General features: G+C 37.4%; 1 protein-coding gene across 1 annotated transcript in view; it reads left to right on the top strand.

Moving 5' to 3' along the window:
• Positions 1-20,135, top strand: part of LOC142049489 (E3 ubiquitin-protein ligase UHRF2-like) — an 80,499-nt gene that overhangs the window by 12,470 nt on the left and 47,894 nt on the right. The window contains exons 2-6 of the mRNA XM_075077250.1: positions 7,056-7,165; positions 9,182-9,368; positions 12,444-12,567; positions 12,914-13,021; positions 17,762-17,866. Coding sequence (XP_074933351.1) covers positions 7,056-7,165; positions 9,182-9,368; positions 12,444-12,567; positions 12,914-13,021; positions 17,762-17,866 — 634 coding nt within the window. The remainder of the gene's footprint in view (positions 1-7,055; positions 7,166-9,181; positions 9,369-12,443; positions 12,568-12,913; positions 13,022-17,761; positions 17,867-20,135) is intronic.

Raw genomic sequence — 20,135 nt, 5'->3', positions numbered from 1 at the left:
GAGAATGGCAGAATATTTTTATGATGAGCCGCAATTTAATATTTTGCTTATGTACCAGAAATAGTTGCATTTTTTAAATGTGAAAGATGTTGAGTTGGTAGCTTTTGCAAGCATATGCAAATCTGTTTTGAGTATTGCTTTTAAATTTAGTTTAACAGGAGAGATTTAGATTAAATATTTCAGTGTATTATGGCTTCCTGTGATTCAAAATGTAGAGGAGGCATATGAATTCATTTTGGAGACAATTATCATATAAGAAAAAACACCATCAAATCTAAACCAAGATGTTGAATAGAACGTTTTAATTAATAACCACAAACTTAGCAAGTTGGAAGTATTTTTTAAAAGAAAAACAGTCCTGAGATCTCAACATCATAGGATAATTCAGGTTGGAAGGAGCCTCAAGAGGTCTCTAGTCCAACTTCCTTTTCAAAGTAGGGTCAGCTATGATGTCAGACCAGGTTGCTCAGGGCTTTATTCAGTCTGGTCTTGAGAACCTCCAAGAACTGAGACTGCACAGCCTCTCTGGATGCCTGCTCCACTGCTTGACTGTCCTTATGGTTTTTCCATGATATTTATTGTAATGCATTTAATATGTGTATGACATTTGGTGAACTGCAGAAATGGACTTTACGACCTTCTGCAAAACAAAACTGTTCAGAGGTTGATTTATATGAACCTCAGGTATGAACCTCTGATTACTGATAAGGTTTTTAAAGCTGCTTTTTGGGGTAGGGTTTTTTGTGGCAAAGGTTCTTGTGTGTGTGTGTGTGTGTGTCCCCATAAAAATGGGTTAACCAAAATATGCTTTATATTGGCAAAACCAGTTAGATATTTCAGGTGGTGTCTTTATTTCAGTTAGATTCATAGGTCAGTTTTTAATTTTTTTTTAAACCTAAGTAACGTGATATTTATATTTAAATTTTGAAGATGGTAGGTAGGTATGCCTCCCCATAGTATTCTTACTTCACTATCCTCTGGAAGAAATTTGAAAAAGCCACAATAAAGAAATACTGTATTCCAGGATAGTGAATTTATTTGGCAAAATGAAGTCCATTTTCTACGTAGAATCTTATTTATTTCAATGAGCATTCTGCCTAACTAAGTGTTCAGGCTTCACTGATATGTTAATAGCTTATACATATAGCAAATCAACTATGACAGTATGCAGAAAGTAAAATTTTCTTAGCCCTGGTGTTTCTTATGATTCATCCAGTTAAAATTCTGAGTCACCTGAGTTACCCCAGTCATTGATCTCAATTGATATTAAAATTACAAGATAAACTTCCTGGAACTGATAAACTTGTGTAAAGAATATGCTTCAGTGGGAATTACTTGATTTCAGGTATTTGGGTTTATAAAATCAATCCTTTACTGTTAGTGTTAGTTATTAATACTTTTCAATAAAAACTAATCTATCATGAGAGACACATTTTTAGGTGATTAATTATTTGTTAGGGAGGCGGAACACTTGCAGTTGTTCCATTCACTAACTCTTTCCGTCTTCAATATTAAGTTTAAGAGGGTTTGAATATTTGATTCAAATTAATACAACTTTTTATTGCTCTTTATTACTTTTGACAAAGGTGTCATTGAGTTGCTGGCATAATGACAGGAAATAACAAGGGCATGTATGTTTACACTGTATATAGTGATGGTGTGGGGTCAATAAAACTTGTGATGAGGAAAATATATTTTTATTGTATTTTTGATGTGCATATATGTTATGTGGTATTTCTTTACTCATTTCTCAAACTAGTGGAAAAATTCTTGAAAAAAATTGTCATCATTACTTCATTTTTGGGAAACCAATATAAATTAGAGAATATTATAAGAGAGAAGAGTGAAACTGAACAAAGACCCCCAAAAATCATTGCAACAGTAGATTTAACCATATATTAATAATTCTCATTTGTTCTGTGCCTGCACTGCAATTAAAGGCTGTCATCATACTGTTCCTAAAGCCTATCCAAACTGGACTTAATGCAGCTCAAATATAAATATCAGCAAAGCTGTGATGCTATAAGCAGACTTCACGTCTGCCCAAGACTAGAACTCTTATGACTCTGATGATACTTGATTATTTTCACTTCAGAGTGGTCACTCCTGTTTCTCTGATACCCCAGAGAACTTGCCAACTCAGTTTACAGTATCTCTGAAATTCATCTATTCTTCCTTTCTTTGGGAAGTATTTATTTCATGGTGAAAGCAATTACTAGTAATTAGGGTATTATTATTTTTATCTTTGAACTTTCAAGGAAGGATATATGTGCCTGTTGGTGGAAGGTCACTGTGAGACAAACCTCATATTTTAACCAGACTTTGGTAGCTGGCTGACGATGAGAGCCACAATACCAAAAAAGTTCAAATGCTGCTTTGTCTTTTTTGTTTGCTAGACTTCAAGGTTAATGAACTCTCACGTTTTCTTCACTCAGTTAACATACTAAGGTATATGAAGGTTTGAATTTAGCAAGGGCCTCTCTCAATACCATGAGTTGTCTTATTTAAATCCTTGAATTAATTCAAGGCTAACAGTAAAATCAGTTCACTACAGATTCATTATACATCTTTCTCCAAGAAAATATATTATGAATTTGAGAAATTCATTAGAGCAGCAATAATGGAAGGTAGCAGTAAGGATCTTGAAATATGTCATAGTTTTATACTTTAATCATCTGTTAGTTCTACAGATTGTGTTGGGCTTTCAGCCAACAGTGCTTTTCCAAGCATTTTTGCTTTTCGTAGATCGCTGTCTTTTTATTGTGTTTTTACATTTAACCTGATGGATTTTGAGCCTATCTTCCTCATTTAGACACAACTCCTGATTTTTGTAGGATGCTTTCTTGCTTCTTGTAATTTCCATTTCCCTGCTGTTTAGCCTTGCTTGGATTCTTTTTACTCACTCTTGATATTTTGATAGGCGGTGTACATTTGTTCTCAGTGTCCAATATATTGTCTAAGTAGTCTTCACACTGCCTGTACAGATTTTACTCAATTATGTTTTTGAGGAAGCTTTTATTTTTTCTATGTAATTTTCCTTTTTGAAACAGAATGTAACTTGGCTTTTCCTGCTCTTGCAAAGATATTGAATTTAAGCACATCATTACAGAGCAATGGAATAATGCAATGAACCAAGTCTTGCACAGTTGACCAAGTCAAATGTTCATATATATTCATGTGGTATAATTCCATATCCAAGATAATATCTTTTTTTATCTAACACCTTTGTTACTTGCTGCTTCAGCTCTGAAGACATGTTTTGTTGAGATGCAGAACATTACTTCTGGTTCATTTCTCAAAATAGCTCTCATAAAATAGTGGCATGTGGTCTAACAATTTTCTGAAACATTCTTGAACAACTCTATTAAAGTTCACTTATCAAAAAAAAACCCTGTCTATAGACTTCTTGCACATACATGTAGCTTATTTCCCTGTAGGTAACAAAGCTTCTTAAAGGCAATCCTTGACTGATGTGATTTAGAGCCACTCATTGTGATTATCCCCTGTCCCAAGGTCCTAGTTGAGATATAGCAGCTAAATTCAGTATCTAAGTAATCATAAACAGCAAGGTTGGAAGGGACTGAATGAGTTCCTCTTAGAGCATCCTTTAAGATAAACTGTACCTGTTGTTACTTCTGAAAGGCATTTCATAGAATCATAGAATCATAGAATGTCCTGAGTTGGAAGGAACCCACAAGGATCAACTACTCCAACTCCTGTCCCTGCACAGGACAACCCCAAATTTAAACCATATCTCTGAGGGCATTGTCCAAGTGCTTCTTGAATAGCATCAGGCTTGGCGCCGTGACTACCTCCCTGGGGAGCCTGTTCCAGTGCTCCACAACCCTCTGGGTGAATAACCTTTTCTTAATATCCAACCTAAACCTCCCCTGGCACATCTTCCTGCCATTCCCTCGGGTCCTATAATTGGTCACTAGAGAGAAGAGATCAGTGCCTGCCCCTCCTTCTCCCCTTGTGAGGAAGCTGTAGACTGCGATGAGGTCTGCCCTCAGCCTCCTCTTCTCTAGGCTGAACAAACCAAGTGACTTTAGCCACTCCTCATACAGTTTCTGCTCTAAACCCTTCACCAACTTCACGGCTCTTCTCTGGACACTCTCTAGTAGCTTTATATCCTTAATGTACTGTGGCACCCAAAACTGCACACAGTACTCAAGGTGAGGCTGCACCAGTGCAGAGTAGAGTGGGACAATCACCTCCCTCGACTGGCTAGCAATGCAGCGCTTGATGCACCCCAGGACACGGTTGGCCGTCTTGGCTGCCAGGGCGCACTGTTGGCTCATGTTCAACTTGCTGTTGACCAGAACCCCCAGGTCCCTCTCTGCAGAGCTGCTCTCCAGCCTCTCGTTCCCCAGTCTGTATGTATATCCAGGGTTGCCGTGCCCCAGGTGTAAAATCTGGCACTTGCTCTTGTTAAATTTCATACGGTTGGTGATTCCCCAGCTCTCCAGTCTGTCCAGGTCCCTCTGGACCTGTCCAGGCCCTCAAGAGTGTCAACAGCTCCTCCCAGTTTTGTGTCACCAGCAAACTCAATTAGTATTCTTTCAAGTCCTGCACCCAAGTCATTTACAAAGAGATTAAATAGTACCGGCCCCAAGATGGATCCCCGTGGAACCCCACTAGTGACTGGCCGCCAGCCCGATTTAACCCCATTTACTATGACCTTTTGAGCCCGGCCCATCAGCGAATTGCTCAACCACTGCATTATGTGTTTATTCATCTGTATGCTGGACATTTTGTCCAGGAGGATACTGTGAGAGACAGTATCGAAAGCTTTCCTGAAATCCAAAAAGATCACATCAACTGGCTTTCCTTGGTCAACTAGGTGGGTGACCTTGTCATAGAAGGAAATCAAATTTGTTAGGCAGGACTTTCCCCTCGTGAACCTGAGCTGGCTAGGACCAATGACTGCATTGTCTTTCAGGTGTTTTTCAATAACTCCCAGAATAATCTTCTCTATAATTTTACCAGGTACAGAAGTGAGACTGACGGGCCTGTAGTTACCGGGGTCATCCCTGTTGCCCTTCATGAATATTGGGATAACATTTGCCAGCTTCCAGTCAACTGGGACCTCTCCAGATTCCCAAGAGCATTGAAAAATCATTGAGAGAGGTCTCGCTATGACATCAGCCAGCTCTTTAAGTACCCTTGGATGAATCCCATCAGGCCCCATCAACTTATAGGGATCTAGCTGGAGCAGCAAGTCCCCCACAAGTTCAGGGTTTATTAGGAGTTTGTCACTCCCACAGTCATGGTTCACTAGCCCAGGGCTCTGGGGGTCCCTGAGCCCACCATCAGCGTTGAAGACCGAGGCGAAGAAAGCATTAAACATCTCTGCCTTCTCTATGTCCCTGCTTGTGAGGTGACCATTCTCATCAAGCAACAGGCCAATGTTATTTCTGGCTTGCCTTTTGACATTAATGTATTTTTAAAAAGCCCTTTTTTATTGTCCTGCATAGTACTGGCCAGTTTCAACTCTAATTGAGCTTTGGCTGCATGTATTTCCTCCCTGCAGTGGTGAACAACTTCCCTATAGTCCTCCTCCCATGTTGCCTGACCTTGCTTCCACTGTCCATATACTTTCTTTTTTTCTCCTTATTTCAAGAATATCCCTGGTCAGCCAAGCAAGCCTTTTGCCTCACCTGCTTGACTTCCTACACTTCAGAATTGCCTGCTCCTGTGATTTTAGGAGTTGGTACTTAAAAAGCAACCAGCACTGATGGACCCCAGCACCTTCGAAAGCTTTTTCCCAGGGGACCTTACTAAGTAGTTCCCCGAGCAACCTGAAATCTGCTCTCCTCATGTCCAGAGTTGAGGTTTTGCTGGCAGCTTTCCTCCTGTCACCATAGGTTTTAAACTTGACTGTTTCATGGTCACTGTGGCCAAGGCGGCCCCCAATCTCCACTTCACCCACGAGGCCCTCTCTGTTAATAAGCAGCAAGTCAAGGAAGGCACCCTTCCTGGTCCATTCCCTTAGTACCTGTACCAAGACATTGTCGTCCACATGGTTTAGGAACCTTCTGGACCTGAATGTCCCAGCTGTGTGGTATGCACAGTTGACACCTGCAAGTTGAAGTCCCCCATAAGGACAAGGGCAGATGACTTAGAGGCATCCCTTAGTTCCTTAAAGACTAACTCATCAATGTCATCCTCCTGGCTGGGTGGCCTATAGTAGACTCCCACAACAACATCTGCTTTATTTGTCTGTCCCTTAATCCTTACCCAGTGGCTCTCAACTGTGCCATCACAACTGCAAGCTCCATGCATTCTAGCTCCTCCACTACATTTGTCTAACCTGTTACTAAAGACATCCTTTTCTTGTCCCCCTCTTTCTTCTTTCCCCTCTCATACAGCCAAAAATTCCATTTTACTAGCTACTAGGAAAGTCTCATTTGTAGCTGCAATGCCTCATTTATGCTGAAATTGCCAATATAGTTTATTTCTCACCAAAATATTATGTTACTAGTTTAATACAGTATGCTTCAGAATTTAAATAGATGCTTATTAATAGCCAACAATATATTGAATTTGTGTCTATTTTGACTTTTCCATATATATCTGCCTAAAGTTTAAGGAATATTTCTATTTATATATTTTGCATTATACACACAAACGCATGTGCACCCCCACACACAAATATGCATGTATACATATATACTTTCAGTTCAATACGTTTTCAATTCAAAATTTCCTGTTATTTAGAAGGAAAATGAGGCATAACTGTGTGTTGTTTTAAGATAAAATCACTGTTGTGTGTATTATATTAGAAGTATTCTTAGAAGAATCAAGCTGGACAATGAAACATTGTGTTGGTATGTTCTTCATCTGTGCCACTAACTAGACTGTACACTGTGTTTTGGTTTTGCTACATGTTAGAGCACTGCATTGAATTTTGTTTGTGAAGTCAATAAAAATATTTTTTTCACTGATAAAACAGATGACAGTTAACTGCATTACTTTGCTTAGGGTTTGCCAATTATAGAGGCTAAGACTGAGAAACAGAGTTCAATGTACTTTATTAAATTTTTATTTTTCAGAGGCCCAGAAGATGCAATAAATGACTGCAGAATCCTTTTTATAGAGGAAATGTACAAGATTGAAAAGCCAGGAGCTTATCCACTGACATTTGGAGATGGAGATTTCAAAAGTATGCTTTTTTTATTGTATGATTAAGACTTAGTTAAATATTTGAATGGCATTAAAAAATTAAGGGATCAGAGCACAGAATTAATTGAATTAAGGTTTCTTTTGTGTGTAATAAAAGAATTGTTATTGCACAGATTCTTGGTTTGAAAGGTTTTTACTATAATGTAACTTTATTACATGGCATATTGAGAATAAAATTTTGATGTAATATGTCAACATGTTAGTGCTATGAATATGATCTCATAAGCAGGTAAATGGCTGATATTTTAGATTAGCTGTATGGAGTGAGTTCATAGTCTGAGATAAGTTCCTAAGCAGGTATCCAAATCACAAAACTTACTATAATAATTGACATCTCATTTGAGTTCTCAACAAATGCAAAAGACTGAAAGAGTCATTACTGCTATCTTTAACCCTGGCTTTATATAAGAATGAAAAAATCGTTAGCTGTGTAGCACAAGAAAGTGTCAAGCTTGCTAGAACTATGAAAAAAACAGATATATTTGATTTTAGTTTCTTATTTGACCACTTATGTCCTTCTGAACACTAAATACACCATGTCTCCTCCCTGCCCCCCTCAAAGGGCACTTCTCTAAAAAGCAGTTTAACATTGTATCCTAAGTTTAAAAATATGTGAAATTAGAGACTAGGAGTTATAAGACAGTGTTTATAATGGGAACACTGAGAGGCTGATCTGTGGCATTATTGATAGATATTACTGAATTTTAAAAGCAGCAAATTTATCACAGTTTAGTTTTCATTTATAATCTAAGGCTAATATTTGTGCCATTGTATGTAGGTGTCATTAATACACAAGACTTTATTTGCAATGTACTATTAAAGAAATGATGTCATATTAAAACCAGTGTTTTTTAAGAAAGCAAATTCCATTTGCAAATGTATATATAAAATTAGAAATGTAATTTTCAATAAATGAAGCAATTTATTTTTTCATTCTTTATTTATTTACTTTTCTTAGATTAGTCAATGAAAACTAATCATCTATTCCATTTATGTTCTCTTGGTCACTTTAAGGGTGATTCTCAACATTTTAAAGTAATATTTTTGAGATAAACTGTCAGTTTGAGAAATTTAGAGATAGTGTAAACCCAAGTTACATCAGCTTTGCCTCATTATAAAAGCACCATTTTCAAATAGGGACAGTGCTCATGTGTGTAAAGAATTGAGCCCTATCGATGTAGTAATGCATAAAAGTAGTAATCTGGTCATTTTACAAGGGCTTAAGTTTCAGTAAACCAACATAATTAAACGTATTCTTTCATTTGGCTGTTTGAATTAAGAGGAAAAAATTATTTACTACTAAGAATAAAGATGGAACTTGTCTATTTTTTCAGATTTAAATATTGTCTTGAATTGATGAAATTAGAATAAAACTGTATTACTCTTTATTCATCAACCCTGTGCATTTTTTTTAATTGCAACACTATAAAGGACTGTAATTTCACAGTTCTGTTCAAGTCCTTCTACAGACAGTCCTGCCAAGGCAACTTGCAGAACAATATCTTCTCATGACCTAGTCCATCAAAATGAGTCTATCCATTCACATTAATAAGTTCTACATCTTCATAAAATTAGTCAATTATTATAATGGACTCAGTGCAGTCAAGCTGACAGTGAATTATGTTGCCACTTTTTGAGTGTGTAGAGCTATTTTCTTTCTTTTTTACAACCCACATGCCCCCATATCAGGATAGCAGAGCAATAGGCTAGGTTGCAACCTAACCTGGAAAATTACAATGACTCTTTCATAAATGTTAGGCTGAAGAACACAAGTTGATATTGACAGTAGCTGCTTAGTCATGTAGTAATACATAAGTCTAGGTATAAACTGTTCCTGTTGCCTTGATCTTTTTAAACCCAGACTTCATTGTAATAGCAAAGCTACTGTATCCGTGGCATGTTCATGTGGGCACACATATATATATTATTCTGCCATTGTATTTATAAATCTGAAATCAGTTTTCTAAGACCTGTGGCTTTTTATCTCTTTTGATAGGAAAGAGTGGCCCTGAATGCAAGCACTGCAGGGCTGACCCAGATAAGGAATGTCGCTTTTGCTCCTGTTACTTGTGTGGTGGAAAACAGGATGCTCACATGCAACTCCTTTGTGATGAATGTAATATGGCTTATCATATATACTGCCTGAACCCTCCCTTAAGCAACATACCAGAAGATGAGGATTGGTAAATATACAAGGATGATTTACTTATGTATATTCCCATTCTACACAAGGTACCTCTTTGTTATTTGCAACTAGAGGAATTACTGAAGAGCTTTTATATTTCTGGTATGTTTTTCATCCTTGCACTGTATGTAGACATATTTACATTTTATATTAAGATTCTATTTATAAATATAATTCATAAACTATTGATATTGAGCATTACGGATTTTCAGAAATTAGCTTGTTCAGTTTATGACCTGTGACATTAATTGATGTTATTAGACTTAATTAGCACCACCTACAGTGGTGCTTCCCCAACCTTTTGTTTGTTTTATTTGGGCTTCATTGTTGCTTCTCCTTTAATCCTTTACTTTCCCCTCAATCTCAGCCCTTGTTGCTGCCTCCTTGCCCTTCCCTTATCCTATATCTGCCTCATTCATTTTTTCTGCTGTGAGAAAACCACTACCTTACTCCTCCCCATTTCCAGTAACTCTAGCACCATCAGCAAGAAAGCCAAACTAGTAGGCCTTGGTGGACTCAGCTAACTCCATTCTGAGCTGACTCTGCATGGAGCCAGCATCAACCCATTGAAGCTTATCATCTTGAGCTCCATGCCACATCTCACCTGTATCAGTTATGTGCAACTCATACTATTTGTGCTTATAACCTGCTTGTAAAATATATTAAATGCTAATCTTTTATAAGTGACTTCTAAATAGAACTTTAGAACTAGGCTTTCCATTATGAATACATCAATAGATGTCTATGGACATGTTTTAAAGAAAAACTTTGAACTGTGCTTTGTGATACATTTTAGTGGAACTACACACTTCAAATAAAATATTTTAAGTACTTTAGAAGTTTTAACATTCTATGGAAGTAAATAACTTAGTGTATTATATTACATCATCTGCCTCATACTGAGTAAGTTTGTTTATAGTTCAGCATCTAATGCTCTACCTTTTTTCCTGGGCTAATATATTTAATTTTCCTCAGACTCCAGTTATATTTATACCTATGCACAACTTCAATTATGACATTTGGTGAGGGTTTTTTCATTGTGTATACGTGCACACTGGGATGCTTCTGCTGATTTAAAAGGAAATAGACATTTCCTTTTGAATATCCTGAACTGAAAAAAAATTTTACTAATATTTGCTCTGTTTGGAGAAACTGCTGAATTTGAACACTATCTAGAAAAGATTTTCAATACATATTTCAAATATGTATGAGTTGTTGGGACTAAATATAGCAATTATTGTCTGTGTGCTTCCCATTTCTTGTATATGCAAAATGATTGTGTAAACAGGTATATAAAAACTTTATTCAGCAGTCTTTGTTGGGAAGCATGTGAATCCCAGCCTATCCCCAGGTTTTCTACTTTTGTGCACAGAAGACTAATCTGCCCCAACATCCATTCACTTCCTACTAATTGCTTATGGAACTGAGCTGAAGATCTTAGTGCTTCCAAACCATGTGTTGGAAAGCGTTCTCTGCTATAGCGCTTCAGAGTTGGTCACAGTCAAACAGTGTTCTTTTGTGACTGTGCTTGACTTCTGGGTATACCAACTGAGAAGTATTTTGACTAGAGTCATCCAGAATATTAAAGGGAATAGTATTTAGGATCTGTCCTCTGACAGTGCATCCATTCTTCTTCAGGTCCCCTTACTCCTGAAAGATTCTATACCAGTACCCCAGCAGCAAAAAGTAATTTTATGTTTCAATATTAATCACAAGAAGGTTACAATAAAGAAAATATGCATGCTCCAAGTTTAATTTTTTACAAAAGAAAAACCCTCAAAACGTGTTTGAGCAAGAATGAACATAGCCTGAAGGTCAATGTCCAGGTGGAGTTTGCCTAGTGGAAAATTATGGAAAATTTCTTGTTTACCTTTAAATTGAACAGGTGTGATTTAGAAATGATTGTTTTAGTCTATATTTTTCAATTTTTAGAAATTTAGAATACTTTTACATTATTTCTTGGTTTTGGTGTAATAAGCTGCTTTAAGAGTACCAAGACCCCAGGTGTTAAACTGAACTGTGAATTGTGACTGTGTTCTGCAATAAGTATCTGTATGAATTCTAGGTTGCAAATAAAAACATGATTTGAGGTAGCTCCCATCTTCTTAGAGGGTTTAGAGCATGTACACAGGCAATTCTTGTGAAATATCTGTACATAGTGACTTGTGGCCCTATGGTAACTAGTTCTTCTGTTTGTACTCAAAGATAAAAAGTATAAAGTAAAAGTAAGGCATTAGTAGTAATCTAAATATATTGTTATTATAGATCAGACTTCTTCCACTAGTGACTTTTGGACCAAACTCAGCCCATAGAAGCCAGAAACAATGGCAGTTGCCTTTGCCTTGGCACTCCTGGAGTGGGAAAAAAGTGCTGTTAGTAGCAATAAAAGGATCTGAGTGCTCCCTTCCTCCCTTTCCCTTAACCAGTGTTTCCTGCAGTCTCCTATCCTTTTTCTACTGTAGTGGTTTTATGGTGGCTGGAATGAGTCCCACTGTCATATGAGGCAAAGAAATATATAGAAATGGAGTTTAATACTCTTCCCATTTGTTGAGTGCTCAGTCACATTCCTGATGCCTTAGGCATGGTGGGGTAGGATAAGGATGCATGTGTACATGTATGCATGTTTTGTGGTACCCCACATCCAGTCTGAAGTGAGATTTGGTGCAGTAAAAGCAGATGATGAGTGGGCAGGATGTGGAAATTAACCATGAGCATTAGCAGCATACTCTAATCTCATTTCTCCTCTCCTCTATGTGATCTGAACAAGCAAGGAAAGGAAGAGAAAATGAGGAGGGAATACAGGAAATGTGGGGACCTCTCATACGTCGCATGAGAAGAGCAAAATGTTTCACCTCTATCACCCTACTTTTAAAAAAGTCTTGTTTTAGAAGTGGACAGTATTTGTTCTTGTTGAGTTTATTTTTTCAACCTGAGTCCTCAGCTTTTAAAAATTGTCATATATTTGCTAGCTTCAAAATATTTAGGATGAACAAATTTGACACTATTTTGCTTACAAGAAATGTATTGCCATTATTGCTAAGTAATAAAGAATTTACTGAAACTTTTAATTTAGGTATTGTCCTTCATGCAAAAATGATTCTAATGAAGTTGTAAAGGCTGGAGAAAAACTCAAACAGAGTAAAAAGAAAGCAAAGATGCCATCTGCCAGTACTGAAAGCCAGAGAGACTGGGGCAAGGTAGTGTATTTTAATTTAAAAATAGCTCACCATTCATGTATGTGTTACGTATTTAACTACGTTTATATATGCATTACACAAAATTCAGTACAGGATTGAACAGACTGTAAAGCAATGTTGAATCCTGTACACTGTCTACTGAAATTTAAAACATCTGAAGAATTATTAAGATGACTAGAGGTAAATAAAGAAGTGAAAATTAATTCATTAAAAAAGCTGTTGACAATTTTTATATTAATATATTTTGAAGTATTTACTATAATGGTTGGATGTCTTGGTACCTGCATCAGCATTTATACATTATTTTAGATATGATAAAAATAATTCTCTCTGATGTGTTTTTTAGGGCATGGCTTGTGTTGGTCGCACTAAGGAATGCACTATTGTCCCTTCTAATCACTATGGTCCTATACCTGGTGTCCCTGTTGGGACAACCTGGAAATTCAGAGTTCAGGTATGTTTTTAAATTTGTAATTGAAATAAACCTGAGTAATAGGTATAGTTTGGGCACAAAAATTATTTTTGTATTGGTAATTGTCTTGTTCACTAGGAATAAGTGTAGAGAGTATGTTTTAATTCTAATATTCAAAACTGCCAACTATTGTGGAATTTGAAGTATACTGATTTGAAAATACAACTTAATTACAATTGTAAAAATAGTTCTTACTATTTTTAAAGGGGAACCTGCTATAATTAGGATGGACTTATATCTTGCATGTTAAACTCCCAACTGAAATAATAAGAGGAAGTTTAATATTTTATGAAGTCTACTGCTATGGAACATGAACCAATCCATCCCACTTATGGATATAGATTATAGAATTCAGAAAATATTTGTCTGTATCCAGTGGTGTCTCTAATGCTTATTAGCTGGTCGGGATCCACACTGAAGGCTACTGTGCAGGTGCAATATAGTTCCTGTTTCAGTGCATACTTCTCTTCCAATATGTTGTGGTGCCAGGCTTAGTGCTAGTGTGCATGCTATCCATACTTAGTACAGGAAAGAAATAAGATTTTACTGAGGGTTCTAAAATTCTGGTGGGGATAAAACCCACTATCCCCAAGGCAAGAGCCACCTCTGATTGTATCACTATAAATCGATTACCTGTTCCTTTTGGGTCATACACAACTGGCACCAGCACCTTACTTTAGGCTAATGAATGTTTCAAACTAATACAAGCCAGTATTGACTACTGAAAGAAGTAGTCCACCCAGCCATGTCCACTTCTTGTACTGTCCCTTCTGTTTTCTGTCACAAATGTTTCTCAGGTCATATGATAAACTATATTGGAAAGTAATCTGGCAGAAAAACAGTCCTTTGTGGGGGAAGGTAATTTACCCAATCCATTTCACTTTGTGGTTATACAAATACGGTGTCAGCGCAAAGGGGGCAGGAATGAGCAGCATGGAGAACAACAACATATTTCAGGAGTATTCCCACCATAACCAGAGGAACAGACAGAGACTTTTTCTTCCTCTTGGGGAGGAGGGGCATGGCAAGAACCAAAAGCCTCTTTTAATATGTTTTCTGAAGTCTTCATCCCACCCATTGCCTCCAGAGAGTGCACTTATTAAAAAAACTGGTTTTCTTATTGGAAAATGGGTGTCTGAATAATTCTGGGTTTGGTATGACATGCAAGTCTTCAGGCTAAAATGGTCAACAGCAGAGGTTTTACCCCTTAGCAACAGTTTTCAGTTTCTCCCCCTAACAGAATTCACAGTGAGACAGCTGACTACTAAAAAAGTTCCTTGAAACTTGTCTCACTTTGGTGCTAATGTGAGCACTACTATAAATACAGACATTAGAGAACAGCAAAGCAAATTAATTTGCTAATGTAAAATTGCAGTGTAAATGTCAATTATTAATTGTTTTTACACACAACTACTCATTTGAGAAAAATAATGTCTATTCTTGTGGTTTTTTGTGATATTTTGATTTATCCCTACCATATTTGAAGAACTTTTCTGTGAAGAAAATTAAAATAAATACTTCAAAATATATTTATATTCTGAAAAAGTACCTCTGTAATTATTAATCTTTAAATTAGTTTCCAGGTAAATTATATTCTTTTAGATAGGGGAAGTTTTAAAAATCAGTTCTGCAAACTCAAGATCTCTGAATCAAATTTTGTTGTTACCAGATCAGCCAGTATCAGCAGGAATAAAAGTTAGGATTTCATCTCTTTAAGAATTCCATTGGTGACATATAAGCTCAAATACATCCCAGGACTTCCAAGTGCTGATTGCAAACAGGAATATAAGTAAAGAGGTTTGTTTTTCCCAGAAAATTAAGCAGATAAGACTTATAATGTAGGGCACAGATGTTCGAAAGAAGAGTTATCATTTGTACATAATTATTTAATAATGGCTACATATTAACTACATACTTTTAAATAAGATCAACATTTTTCTGTGTAAAAAGTTACACTTTTATTTCTGATTTGATTGTTCTTTTGTATGAAAAAGAGTTCTTAGCAGACTTATGAGAATTTAGAAGGAAAATGCTGTAAATTCTGTCTCATGGTTTTCTTCCTTTTTTCATGCAACAAGCTTCTTAAGACTATTTAAATGTGATGTATTATATATTATGAGTGGTTATGTAGTTCGAAGGCTTACAACTCTCTTTTTCCTAGAAGGAAATTGACTTAGAACTGTTTCTGGATACAGCATCCAAATGGCAGAAATCTAAATTTTAAGTCAAATTCTGGATATCTCATGAAAATGAAAGAAGGGAGAGAGGAATTAATGAAATGACATTTAATGGAATGGGAGAGAACAGAATGGTACTGAGACCTGTGCTGTTCAACATGTTCATAAATGGTGTGGAAAAGTTGACGAATAACTGACAGTTAAGTGACAATGCTAAGTTGTCATGGATAGTAAAGATGAGGGGGAAAAAATCATAACTTTTCACAGCTGATAAAGGGCTTGCAGCTAATTATTATCACTTAGGAAAGATAACTTGTAATAGATAATTTTCTAAATATGTCATCTTTGTGCTCAGTAGTGGTCAGAAAGGTAAATCAAATGTTAGGAATTATTAAGAAAGGTGGAAAAACAATATAATTATGAAGAACAAGGATGGTTAAAGGTATAGAATGGCTTCCATACAAAAATTGTATGAAGGATTGTATGCTACAGAGGTCTATTAAAATTGAAGGTGAATAGGGAACAAATGTATGTTCTTTTTTGATGCAAAAGGAGAGGGCAACAAATGAAATGATCAGGTGCTAGATTAAGAACGAATGGAAGCAGTACTAATTCAAGCAATATGCAGCAATACTATAAACTCTTTCCTGTAGGATATTGTGAAAGCTAAGAGTGTACAAGAGTTCAGAATTCAAGTAGATAAATTAATAACCATTGGTTGACTTCTCTTTGATGAGATGCAAAGACTATGCCTTTGGCTAAGGAAATCTAAGCCACTGTTGTGATTTAGCCCCAGTCAGCAACTAAGCACCACACAGCCACTCGCTCACTCCCCCCACCCCAGTGGGATGGGGGAGAGAATCAGAAGGGCAAAAGCAAGAAAAATTGTGGGTTGAGATAAGCACAGTTTAATAATTAAAATAAAATAGTAATAGTAATAACGGCAATTATAATGATGATGATGATGATGATAATAATAATATAAATATAACGAGAGAGAAATGAAACCTGGGGGAAAAAAAAGAAGTGATACAACCGCTCACCGCTCACCACTCACCGGCCAATGCCACCAGTCCCCGAGCCGCAATCACTGCCCGCCCCGGCCAACTCCCCCCAGTTAATATACTGGGCATGACGTCATATGATATGGAATATCCCTTTGGCCAGTTTGGATCAGCTCTCTTGGCTGTGCCCCCTCCCCTCCCGGCTTCTTGTGCACCCGGCAGAGCATGGGAAGCTGGAAAAGTCCTTGACTAGTATAAGCATTACTTGGCAACAACTAAAACATCTGTGTGTTATCAACATTATTCTCATACTAAGTCTGAAACACAGCACTATACCAGCTAGAGTGAAGAAAATTATCTCTGTCCCAGTCGAAACCATGACAGCCACACATAGCTGGAAACAGCAAATTTACATGTAAATATCATTGTGCATTTGCACAGTCAATTTTCACACTGACCAGCTATCTGGTTTTATTTGTTGTCAGAGACTGGATATTTGGCTAGCTGGAACTCTGGTTTGATGCAGTTTGATGACTATTATATCACAGAATCACAGAATCACAGGCTGGAAGGGACCTCAGGGATCATCTAGTCCAACCTTTCTGGGAAGAGCAGAGTCTAAACAAGATGGCCCAGCACCCTGTCCAGACGACTCTTGAAGGTGCCCAACGTGGCCGAGTCAGTCACTTCCCTGGGGAGATTATTCCAATGGTTGACTGTCCTCAATGTGAAAAATTTCCCTCTGGTGTCCAATCGGAATCTCCCCAAGAGCAATTTATGTCCATTCCCCCTTGTCCTCTCCATGTGACTCCTTGTAAAAAGGGAGTCCCCATCTTCTTTGTAGCTACCCCTTAAGTACTGGTACATGGTGATGAGATCCCCTCTAAGCCTCCTTTTCTCAAGGCTGAACAAACCCAGTTCTCCCAGCCTATCCTCATATGGCAGGCTTCCCAGTCCTTTGATCATCTTGGTGGCCCTTCTCTGGACCCCTTCCAGCCTGTCCACATCCTTTTTGATGTCCTTATGACAATAGCAAAGCAATGCAAAATTTTATAACATATGTAAAGGGGGGGGAGTACAGGGGTTGGGCAGAACTGGAAAAAGATAAAATCTTCAGAGATGAAGGAAGGCTGTAAATGTGATTGCATTTTCCTGAGCTGGTTAACTTTTAAGTTTTAAAATACTACTGAATTAGAAAGATAATCTATATCTTCTTTGTGTTGGTCTAAGGAACCGTGAATCTGGTCTGAAATGTTGCTTATGGCAAGAATCATGAAGATTTTTTCTAAGGGGCAAAGTGCACCTATTCATCTTTGTGTCAGCACTGTTTTATATTGTCCTTTCTTTTCATTGGATGTCCTTTCTTTTGTGTTTTTTTTTCCTTTTAAAAAATCTTTGAAAATCATAAAATTATTTCCTTCCATGGCAAAACTATTACACAAAGATACTTATGTAAATAATTTTTAACCAGAAAAAATTATTGCATAAGGCCAGTTGTTTCAAAAAGTTATTTTAAAATTTGTTCTTTTTTAATACTCAAGGTGAGTGAAGCAGGTGTTCACAGACCCCATGTTGGTGGAATTCATGGACGCAGTAATGATGGAGCTTATTCGCTTGTATTAGCTGGAGGATTTGAAGATGAAGTGGTATGTCATTTAGTCAAATCACTAATAGCTTATTTTAACATTTATAAAGATGAAAAGTGGTTTCTGTTTCTGATCCTAAAATTAGTACTTATGAAAATATGAGTAAGCAAAAATTACTACTTTCCAATATCTAATTTGCTATGTGTTACTGTTTTTAGAATAAATTTTAAAATAAATTTTTCTTAAAGAATATTCTTATCTCATATTAATTGCATCTGAATTTTAGAATGTTTATGGAAGTCAAGTTTCAATGTGCTTATATAGTCTGAATTTATTATCATTTAAAATCTTATATTTTACAAGTCACAGAATAACAGTCATTGAGGATGGAAGGGACCATTTGAGAGGGTCTATTCCGGCATCCCTGCTCAAGCGGAGTCACCTAGAGCAGGACTGTGTCCAGTCAGCTTTTGAATATATCTATGTATAGAGCCTCCACAGTCTCTCTGGGCAGCCTGTTCCAGTTTGAAAACTGGGTTGAAACCACCCTCGCAGTAAAAAGTGTTTCCTTATGTTCAGACAGAACCACCTGTGTTTCAGTTTGTGCCCATTGCCTCTTGTCCTGTCGCTGGACACCACTGAAAAGAGCCTGGCTCTGGTCCTCTTTGCACCCTCCCTTCAGATATTTGTACACATTGATAAGATCCCCCCCGCGCCTTCTCTTCTCTAGGCTAAACAGTCCCAGCTCTCTCAGCCTTTCCTCATAGGACAGACACTCTAGTCCCTTAATCATCTTAGTGGCCCTTCGTTGGACTCCCTCCAGTATGTCCATGTCTCTTTTACTGGGGAGCCCAGAACTGGACACAGGGCTCCAGGTGTGGCCTCACCAGTGCTGAGTAGAGGGAAAGGATCACCTCCCTACACCTGCTGGCAGCACTATGCAGCCCAGGATATTGTTAGCCTTTCTTGCCACAAGGGCACATTGCTGGCTCATGCTCAGTGTATCCACCAGGACTCCAAGGGCCTTTCCTGACAAGCTGCTTTCCAGCTGGTGGGCCCCCAGTGTGTACTGATGCCTGGAGTTATTTTGCTCCAGGTGCAATAATTGACATTTCCTTTTGTTGAACTGCGTGAGATTTCTCTCAGCCCATTTCTCAAGCCTGTTGAGATCCCTCTGAATGGCAGCACAACCCTCTGATATATCAAGTGATGTACAAGTGATATACTTCAAGTTCTGTCCTGGTCATTGCTTTTACTGTTGTCAAGTTAAACAGATAGATGCCTCCTCTTCTGGAGTCATTATACCTCTAAAGTTAAATACATCACATTTTGATTTTAGTGAGTCAAAATAATGCCTGTGACTTGGACATACAAGACAGACATAATAGAGCAAGTCCAGTGGAGGGTCACCAAGACGATCAAGGGGATGGAACACATGATGTACTTGGAGAGAACTGGGTTTGTTCAGCTGTAAGACGAGAAGGCTCAGGGAGCTCTTACTACTGTCTTCAGCTATGTAATGGGAGCACGTAGAAAAAAAAAAAAAGAGCCAGGCTCTTAGAGGTGCACAGTGGAAGAATGAGAGGCAATGGAGACAAGTTGGAACATGGGATATTCCAGTTAGGTATAAGAATAAAAAAATCCTCATACAGTTAATCAAACTGTTCCAGTAACAGGGGCCCAAAGAAGTTATGGGATCTCCATCCCTGGAGATATCCAAACCTTGACTGGACAAAGCCCTGAGCAATCTACTCTAACTGGATCTGTTTTGAGTGAGGGTTGGACTCAGAGACCTTGAGACGCCCCTTCAAACCTAAATCATTGATAACTCTGTGAAATAAATACATTTTGGAGGACATTTTACTGTATATTTATAATCTCTTTCAAACTTTTTATACTCACTGCCAACATGCTACCTCTTTAATGTTCTCTTTCTGGCTCTGAATGAACAGTTTACCATTGGGGTAAGAGTAGTTTCAAAAATATACTGCAGGAAAGAGAATTCACTGTTTGACTTTCAGGTCTTGTCTTTTTTATTATTCACATTTGGAAGCTCATGATCCTGCAAACAGACTTGTGAGGGACTTTGCTCACCTGAGGGTTTGGAATGCTTGGTAATAACAAGTTGCCTCAATACAGGATTGAGCCTCAAAATTGCAAAGGAATAAGGTTGTACTTTGCAAAATTAACATTAGGCCAAATAAAATTTAGCTTCATATGTAAAATATTCTTACATACATATTTTTATATGTTAATATTTCTCTTGTTAATTTTTAACCTAGGATTTTAGTGACAAGGACTTGAATTACTTCCATTACCTGATTTAAAA

This window comes from Phalacrocorax aristotelis, chromosome W (genome assembly GCF_949628215.1).
Source record: "Phalacrocorax aristotelis chromosome W, bGulAri2.1, whole genome shotgun sequence".
NCBI classification, from domain to species: domain Eukaryota; kingdom Metazoa; phylum Chordata; class Aves; order Suliformes; family Phalacrocoracidae; genus Phalacrocorax; species Phalacrocorax aristotelis.
This window is presented reverse-complemented; position numbering and strand designations above follow the sequence as displayed.